Source organism: Polyodon spathula, chromosome 29, assembly GCF_017654505.1.
Source record: "Polyodon spathula isolate WHYD16114869_AA chromosome 29, ASM1765450v1, whole genome shotgun sequence".
In the NCBI taxonomy this organism is placed as follows: domain Eukaryota; kingdom Metazoa; phylum Chordata; class Actinopteri; order Acipenseriformes; family Polyodontidae; genus Polyodon; species Polyodon spathula.
Window position 1 is genome coordinate 2,823,377 of NC_054562.1, and position 9,729 is coordinate 2,833,105.

Consider the following 9,729-nt stretch of genomic DNA (forward strand, 5'->3'; position numbering starts at 1 on the left):
CTACAGTTTTGCCTTTGAGGTCTGGCTGCCAGGGATCTAGGAGTGCATCGAGGACTCAGAGAGCACTCCTCTGTCTTCGTCATCCTCCTCCTCCTCCTCACTTAGGTATCACAGCAGCGCTGGGCTGAGACTCAGCGCTGTGCTCCACACCTTCTGAGAAGAGGGGGACCAACGCTCCAGGCTGAGTCCCAGAGCCACAGTCGTCGTCCCCGGGAATGAGAGCTCATCGCTGGGTCTCGGCTGACCAGCCATCAGCAAAACCCCTGCACACAAACACAAACACACACACACACACACACACACACACACACACACACACACACACACACACACACAACACTTAAACAAATACGTTGTATTTAAACTAAAGTAAATCAACAACAAAAAGCAAATCAAACCACACTCCTACTCTAGAGAGAAGGAGTGTGTGAGAGAGAGGGTATGGAAACAGAGGGAAGAAAATTTGGACACATTAAAAAGGTATCTAATTTAAAACAAATTATCAAAAATGGATCTCACTAGCACGCAGTGGGACTCGTCCCTGTGCTCCACTGAGTCGATATGTGTCCTTAGCCAATTGGCCAGAGCCTTGGAAAGCAGATTATAATTGCAGCACAGCAGGGAGATGGGACGACAGTTCTTAAGCCTGCAGAGGTCTCCTTTCTTGGGCAGCAGAGTTATTACTGCCCTGCGGCAGCTCAGAGGCCAATACAGGTCCAGAAACACTTATAAAACTCCGCCTGCAGTCCATCGATCCCAGGCAACTTCCCATTGGTGGCTGAGTGTCGGCGGCATTGAGCTCCTGGAAGGTGAGCAGACGCTGATGCAGCTGCTCGGTTTCTCTCAGGTCACGGCTCTCACTTAAAAAGATTACTACCTGCCTGAGATCCGCAGGGCTGGAGACCTCTATCCCGCAAGGCAGCCTCAGGTAGCACTTCTGTTTACGGTCTGCTGTCTTCTTCTACAGGCCAAAGAGAAGGCTGTGGGAGAGATGTCCTTGAGCTCAGTAAAGCTGAGGCTCTGGGCAGAGAGCTCTTCATCTTCTCCTCCAGCAGGATGCCCAGAAGCTGCCTCTTCTCCTGCAGCCCCAACACACCCCTCACTGCTCTGACCGTCCAGCTGCTTCTCAAACTCCACCATCTCTCCCCAGGTCACTGCCCTGCTGACATACCCAGTGCATTGTTAACAGAAGATTTGAATTTGAATTTTATCAGAATCCCACCACTGCCGCAGACTGGTATCATTTATTTTGGCCTTTTTCCAGTTTTCCCAGAAAAGTTTAAAATGATTAATGAATTGGTGTTCGGTAGCAGTTTTGTATTAAAATGCTGACATGATTTTAAGTGTCCTACAGTGGATATTAAGACAGTGGCAGATACAAAATGATGGTCAGAAATTGGACTGGGTAAGACACAGCTTCTAATTAATTTATTCATCTGATGTTTTGTGATCCAAATATGCCCCTGACAGCTGATTCAGATTTACTTTAATCCACATATATTGTTTGTCTTTAGGGTGAAAATTCCTCCATATGTCAACCAGGTCAAATTCATTTAATACAGCGGTCATCTCCCTGACAGATTGCGGATTAGGTTCCTCATGGTTTCTATCTTAAAATCCCCTCCAACCACAAGGAACTGGTCAGCATCACAGATCCCCAGCATCTGACTCAGCTTTTTTAAAAATGAAACCTGCTCCCCCCAACGTTAGGAGCAGAAATATTAATAAAATCAATAAAAATACTGCTAATATTTTACCTGTCATTTTAAAACTCTTCTCTGGATAATCTCATCTGTAGATAACATTTCTGCTTCAAGCCCTGGAGAAAATAAAATAGCAACCCCAGCACTAAAATTTGAGCCATGACTTAAAATACAGTAAAATACAAGTGAGACTTGTTACTGCAGTCTGATGCATCTCCTGTAATAAATTACATTCACTTGTTGGCTGTTTAAAAAAATCAAATAGCTGCGCTCTCTTATTAAAATCCCAGCACCCGTCTGTTAAAGACCAAAAGGATTTTTCCCGTTGGTAAAAAGCCATTGCTCAACTACAACGACAACACAATGATCTCCTGGACAGTGTAGTTGTTTCTACTGGTTTGACTGACTGGGATGTGAACAGGAGCCGACAGGGGGATGGCCAGCAGTGCCAGTTTCCACTCCCCACCCCTCCGGCTCTGCTGGGGATGACTAAGGCTCACCTCCGCCGCTCCCTCGTGGGATCAGAGGGTTGACAAGTTTTATCTGATCATTTTAATCAGTGACATTATTTTTCCATATCAGGAAAGTTACTTTAGTAAGAGGTGTAGATAGAGGCATTACAGAAATATTTAAAACAAATCCTTCTTCCACAATTGTATTAACTACATTTTTTACTCAAAATTATGACAATAGCTTTGTTTGTACGTGAGGGGGATTTGATTGTGTCGAACCCGACCACCCGTCTCACCTCCAGCAACAACAATGACATAAAATGCTTAAAACAAATAGAAAAGTAAGTTGTGATACAGAGAGAGAAACTGAGAGCAGAGAGAGATGAGACAGAGAGGAGTGTGAGAGAAAGGGAGATTGGGAGTGAGGGACAGGCCCCTAGATTGTAGTATAGTGCTGTGATACTGCAGTATAGAGTGTTGTTGTAGTACAGTGTTCTGAACTCACTCAGTATATTAGCTGTGTTCTCTGTAGTGATTTCAACCTCTTGTTCAGAGAAATATTCCGATGCCACACAGCGGCCCTTCTCAGCACCTGACAGAGAGAAAACAAGAAAAAGCACTGACCAAGACCTTCTCTCACCCCCTCTCACTCCCTCGCCTTCTAATTCAATCCCACACCCTGTCACCCCATCTCACTCCCTCACCTTCTAATTCAATCCCACACCCTGTCACCCCCTCTCACTCCCTCGCCTTCTAATTCAATCCCACACCCTGTCACCCCCTCTCACTCCCTCACCTTCTAATTCAATCCCACACCCTGCCACCCCCTCTCACTCCCTCACCTTCTAATTCAATCCCACACCCTGTCACCCCCTCTCACTCCCTCACCTTCTAATTCAATCCCACACCCTGTCACCCCCTCTCACTCCCTCACCTTCTAAGTCAATCCCACACCCTGTCACCCCCTCTCACTCCCTCACCTTCTAATTCAATCCCACACCCTGTCACCCCCTCTCACTCCCTCACCTTCTAATTCAATCCCACACCCTGTCACCCCCTCTCACTCCCTCACCTTCTAATTCAATCCCACACCCTGTCACCCCCTCTCACTCCCTCACCTTCTAATTCAATCCCACACCCTGTCACCCCCTCTCACTCCCTCACCTTCTAATTCAATCCCACACCCTGTCACCCCCTCTCACTCCCTCACCTTCTAATTCAATCCCACACCCTGTCACCCCCTCTCACTCCCTCACCTTCTAATTCAATCCCACACCCTGTCACCCCCTCTCACTCCCTCACCTTCTAATTCAATCCCACACCCTGTCACCCCCTCTCACTCCCTCACCTTCTAATTCAATCCCACACCCTGTCACCCCCTCTCACTCCCTCACCTTCTAATTCAATCCCACACCCTGCCACCCACTCTCACTCCCTCACCTTCTAATTCAATCCCACACCCTGTCACCCCCTCTCACTCCCTCACCTTCTAATTCAATCCCACACCCTGTCACCCCCTCTCACTCCCTCACCTTCTAATTCAATCCCACACCCTGTCACCCCCTCTCACTCCCTCACCTTCTAATTCAATCCCACACCCTGTCACCCCCTCTCACTCCCTCACCTTCTAATTCAATCCCACACCCTGTCACCCCCTCTCACTCCCTCACCTTCTAATTCAATCCCACACCCTGTCACCCCCTCTCACTCCCTCACCTTCTAATTCAATCCCACACCCTGTCACCCCCTCTCACTCCCTCACCTTCTAATTCAATCCCACACCCTGTCACCCCCTCTCACTCCCTCACCTTCTAATTCAATCCCACACCCTGTCACCCCCTCTCACTCCCTCACCTTCTAATTCAATCCCACACCCTGTCACCCCCTCTCACTCCCTCACCTTCTAATTCAATCCCACACCATGTCACCCCCTCTCACTCCCTCACCTTCTAATTCAATCCCACACCCTGTCACCCCCTCTCACTCCCTCACCTTCTAATTCAATCCCACACCTTGTCACCCCCTCTCACTCCCTCACCTTCTAATTCAATCCCACACCCTGTCAGCCACTCTCATGCTCTAACTCCCCCATCTACTCACTCCCCCACCCTCTAACTCCCTGCCCCACCCCCTCACTCCCACACCCTCTCATTTCCACCCCAGCCTCTAACTTGCTCACCCCTTAATCCCCAAACTTCTCATTCCCTCAATCCCCCACCATCTCATTCCCTCCTCCAGACTCTCACCCCCTCACACCCCCACCCTCTCATTGGGAGAGTAAGGGAGGGGGGTGGTGGGAGAGTGGGGGTGTAGGTCTGAGGGGGTGAGAGATTAAAGGAGGGGTCCCTCCCCCACCCTCAGTAAGGGAGGGGGTGGGGGTGATGGAGTGAGTAAGGGAGGGGGTGGGAGTGATGGAGTGAGAGAGTAAGGGAGACTCTCTGGGGAGTGATGGAGTGAGAGAGTAAGGGAGGGGTTTGGGGAGTGATGGAGTGGGAGAGTAAAGGGAGGGGGTGGGGGAGTTAGGGGGTTGAAGAGTAAGGGAGTTGGGGGGTTGGAAGTAAGGGAGGGGTGAGAGAGTGGGGATTGAGTGAGTGGGAGAATAAGGGTGAGGTGGGAGATAGGGGGTGGAGGCACCCTCAATCCCCCACCATCTCAATCCCTCCTCCACTATCTCACCTCCTCACCCTCTCATTTGCTTCCCCACCAAGTGGGGGAGTTTGGGGGTAGGAGAGTGGGGGGTGAGAGAGTAAGGAAGGGGGTGAGGGAGTGGGGGAGGTGGGAGAGTAAGGAGGGGGTGGAAAGTCACCCCCTCACACCCCTTACTCCCCCACCCTCTCTCCTTACCCGCTACAAAGCAGACTCTCCAGAGCCCAGCATGGAGCGCCATCTTAATCTCAGTGGTCTGGTTCTGCTGCAGGATGATTCCCTCCTCCATGAGCAGCCAGTAATCCGTGGAGACGGCAATCCCAACCAGGAGCAGCCCACAGGCACCGGACACTGAGGAGAGGAGCATGAGCGCACGACTGCTGAAGGAGCTCATCTAGAAAGAGAGAGTGAGAGAGTGAGAGAGTGAGAGAGCATGAGAGTGAGGGAAAAGCATTGAGACAGAGTACGAGAGAGACAGTGAGAGAACGAGTGAGGGACAGAGTGAGAGAATGGGAGAGATTGAGATACAGAGTGAGAGAAAGAGAGAGAGAGAGAGAGAGAGAGAGAGAGAGAGAGAGAGAGAGAGAGAGAGAGAAACAAGATTATTACAAACACACTGAGGAGAGGGGTCTGAGAGAGAGGCCAATTATAATTAAATTTGGTGTGTCTGACAACACAGTAATTACACTGTAACTGCCTGGAAAACACTGTGGAAATGCTTTAATAAAATGTGACCTGGATAAAAGGCTTGAAGTTAAAGTATATTTGGTAGTATTTTGCTCCCCAAAACCCTTAATCTGTTAATAGATTTTTTTTATGCAGTAGCATAGTTTACATGACCGACCCTCAATGAACACGTACACAATTACCGCTATTAGTTTTTTAAACACGTACATTATCTTTCATAACGCGGGAAACCATTGCTATAGAGCGTCCCAATTTGTAGATGCCTGAGGTTTGTACCGTCCCATGTAGATACACGTGAGGCCCACAACGCAAATCATATTGGACAGTGGAGTACAAATACTGTACCCAGAGCAGAGCAACGCGGATACAATTTAAAAAGGTATGAGGTTTATTTTATAGACCAAAAGTCAAATTAATAACTGTACAAACATTGTGATTATATAACAGGAACTGACATCATCATAATAATAATAATAATAATAATAATACTGTATTTTATATAGCGCATTTCATAAAGGATTATCACAAAGCGCTTAACAAAGCAAGACGAGTAAAACAGCAATAAAACAAAACTCATGACCTGTACAGAATCGGATACAAACTACTAACAACAATAACAATGAAGAAAATAAAAACCACACAGAATCTAAAAGAATGCAAATTTAAATCAATGTGTTTTAAAGCGAGATTTAAAGAGAGGCAGGGACTCAGAAACTGGCATCTTGAGCGGGAGTCAGTTCCACAGGATATCCCGTTTACTCAGCGTCTGTACGATGCTGGTGTAATCTGTCATGGAGAATGGAGGCTCCGGTTTTGTTCTAATGTTAACCCTGATTTCTCTCCCTCTAAAAATGAACACATAATAGATAGATTAGTATTACTTTATCAAAGTCCTGACTACGAAAAAAGCCAAAAACAAAAAAACAGGCACAAATATAACGATAGCGTAACGTCTTCCTTGTTTTATCAGTATGAACAGACCAAATACAATCTTGAAGTGCATTCATATATCTATCTGTTTTCCTTTTATAATAGATTATCACTACAGCTCTGTGAAATTATTTATATATTGTATAAGCCTTGAACATTCATGCTAACAATTCCTACAGGTGTCCCAACTTTTGTTGATTACTTACAAACCCTCTGTCTGTATAAAAGCAGTGCTGGAACAGACTGTGTTACTACACCCTCTTAAGCATTATTTGGACAGTATTGTGCTGCAGGAAGTGTCTATTGCTATCACAATGGCGAGAAAAAGGCAATTAACAAAGGAAGACAGACAAACCATTAAAACCCTTAAAAGTGTAGGTCTTTCCTTTAGAGAAATTGTAAAGAAAGCCAAGGTGTCAATGAATACAGTTTCCTACACCATCAAAAGGCACTTGGAAACTGGAGGAAACTCTGACAGGAAGAGGTCTGGCAGACCCAAAGCCACAACAGAATCAGAAGACAAGTTTCTGAGAGTCAACAGCTTGCGTGATAGGTGGCTCACAGGACAACAGCTTCAAGCACAGCTTAACACTGGTCGAAGTAAGCAAGTCTCAGTTTCAACTGTGAAGAGAAGACTTCGAGCTGCAGGTTTGACAGGTCGAGTGGCAGTAAGAAAGCCATTGCTAAGATGGCAAAATAAGAAAAGGAGGCTTGCCTGGGCCATGAAGCACCACCAGTGGACTACTGAAGACTGGAAGGTGGTCTTATGGACCGATTAATCAAAATTTGAAATCTTCGGTTCATCACGCAGGGTTTTTGTACTCCGTCGAGTAGGCGAAAGGATGGTTCCTTGGTGTGTGACACCAACTGTCAAACATGGAGGAGGAAGCGTGATGGTCTGGGGCTCTTTTGCTGGATCCAGAGTCGGCGACTTGCAGAGTGAGTGGCACCCTGAACCAAAACGGCTACCACAGCATTTTGCAGCGCCATGCAATACCCTCTGGTATACGCCTAGTTGGTCAGGGGTTCATCCTACAGCAAGACAATGACCCAAAACATACCTCCAGGCTATGTCAGAACTACCTTAGAAGTAAAGAACAAGATGGTAGGCTTCAAATCATGGAATGGCCAGCACAGTCTCCAGACTTAAACCCCATTGAGCTGGTTTGGGATGACCTGGACAGAAGGGTGAAAGCAAAGCAACCTACAAGTGCAACACATTTGTGGGAACTTCTGCAACAGTGTTGGGAAGAACTTTCCGAACAGTATTTGATTTCCATTGTAGAAAGAATGCCACGAGTGTGTTCGGCTGTTATATCTGCAAAAGGTGGCTACTTTGATGAGTCAAAAATTTAGATTAAATTTTGTTTTATATATATATATATATATATATATATATATATATATATATATATATATATATATATATATATATATATATATATATACACACACACACACACAGTGGTTTGCAGAATTATTCACCCTCCTGCAAAGTTTTCACATTTTGTTGGCACCTGAGCGTACACGATGCTTTCAAATTAGACTTTACATGTAGAATCTACACAAACTACTCCACATTGATAAAGTTAAAAAATATATATAGAATATAAATATGTAAGATTTATGGAGAAAAAGGGATTAATCTCAGTTGCATAAGTATTCAACCCCTTTGGTGCTGCAGCCCTAAATCAGCTCAGGTGCAAATGATTTGTTTGAAAGGTCACAAAATTAGTGAAATGGTTTCAGCCTGTGTGTAATCAAAGTGGTTTAACTTGTAGATAATTTCCGTCAGGTATATAAAGACTTTCAAGCTGCAACTAACATAGTGATCCAACAAAGCAACCATGAAGACCAAGGAGCTCTCGAAACAAGTCAGGGATAATGTGGTAGAGATGCACAGAGCAGGAGAAAAGTACAAGAAAATTTTAAAGACGCTGATTATCCCTCTTAGCACATCATTAAGAACTAGAAGATGCATCATACCACTGGAGCAATTTTCCCATGAAGAATGAGCAAATATTTCTCCATCCAACATGCAATGCTAGTAGAGACCAATCCAAAAAGACTCATAGCAGTAACTGCTGCAAAAGGTGCTTCTGCCAAGTACTGACTTAAGGGGCTGAATGCTTATGCAACCAGTACATTTCATTTTGTACATTTTCTTTGCAAGTTTTGCTGACATTTAACCTCCTCTTCATATAACAGTGTTCAGTTCAACCCCTACAGCTTTGAATAAAAAAAGTTTGAAAAACTGTGCACACCTTATTTGTAATTCAAATAAAGGTAAATACAAAAATACTAATAGTATCAAAGGACCATGGAACGCTCTGCCTTCTTTTGTCAGAGAAGCTCGGAGTCTTGCTGTTTTTAAGTCATGATTGAAGATTTATTCATATACACAGGCCTTTCTGTGATAGTGTTTTTATTACTGGTTTTGTTTTTTTTAGATATAAATATAATTGAAAATGTACACTCTACTGAAAAATAAGGGTTACACAAACTGAGTCAAATAGACAAACAAGCATCCTCCACACACTCTCAGATTCTGATACTCTGAATAACTCCTCAGCAAGCTTCATCACAATCGGACAAGCGGTTCTCCTGATATATGCAAATATGTAAGAACAAGTAAAACCAACAGCAACACCAAACATGATTCAGATAGTTCCCCTAGTTCAAAATATAAAACTAAGGAGATTGAAACTCAGGGGAACCGTTTGATGCCTGGTGTCCAGATAAGAAACCTAACGATAACTTGTTAAATTTGCAGACGACACAAAAGTAGGAGGAGTGGCAAACACTGTTGCAGCAGCAAAGGTCATTCAAAATGATCTCGACAAGATTCAGAACTGGGCAGACACATGGCAAATGACATTTAATAGAGAAAAGTGTCAGGTACTGCACGCAGGAAATAAAAATGTACATTATAAATATCATATGGGAGATACTAAAATTGGAGAAGGAATCTATGAAAAAGACCTAGGAGTTTTTGTTGACTCAGAAATGTCTTCATCTAGACAATGTGGGGAAGCTATAAAAAAAGCTAACAAGATGCTCGGATACATTGTGAAAAGTGTTGAATTTAAATCAAGGGAAGTAATGTTAAAACTGTACAATGCATTAGTAAGACCTCATCTTGAATATTGTGTGCAGTTCTGGTCACCTTGCTATAAAAAAGATATTGCTGCTCTAGAAAGAGTGCAAAGAAGAGCGACCAGAATTATTCTGGGCTTAAAAGGCATGTCATATGCAGACAGGCTAAAAGAATTGAATCTGTTCAGTCTTGAACAAAGAAGACTACGTGGCGA

At 44.6% G+C, this 9,729-nt stretch overlaps 1 protein-coding gene across 1 annotated transcript in view; it reads right to left on the reverse strand.

Moving 5' to 3' along the window:
• The window catches only part of LOC121302250 (voltage-dependent calcium channel gamma-7 subunit-like), a 30,730-nt gene that overhangs the window by 18,811 nt on the left and 2,190 nt on the right, over nucleotides 1-9,729 (reverse strand). The window contains exons 2-3 of the mRNA XM_041232090.1: nucleotides 5,000-5,195; nucleotides 2,661-2,747 (exon numbers count right to left, since the gene is read on the reverse strand). Coding sequence (XP_041088024.1) covers nucleotides 2,661-2,747; nucleotides 5,000-5,195 — 283 coding nt within the window. The remainder of the gene's footprint in view (nucleotides 1-2,660; nucleotides 2,748-4,999; nucleotides 5,196-9,729) is intronic.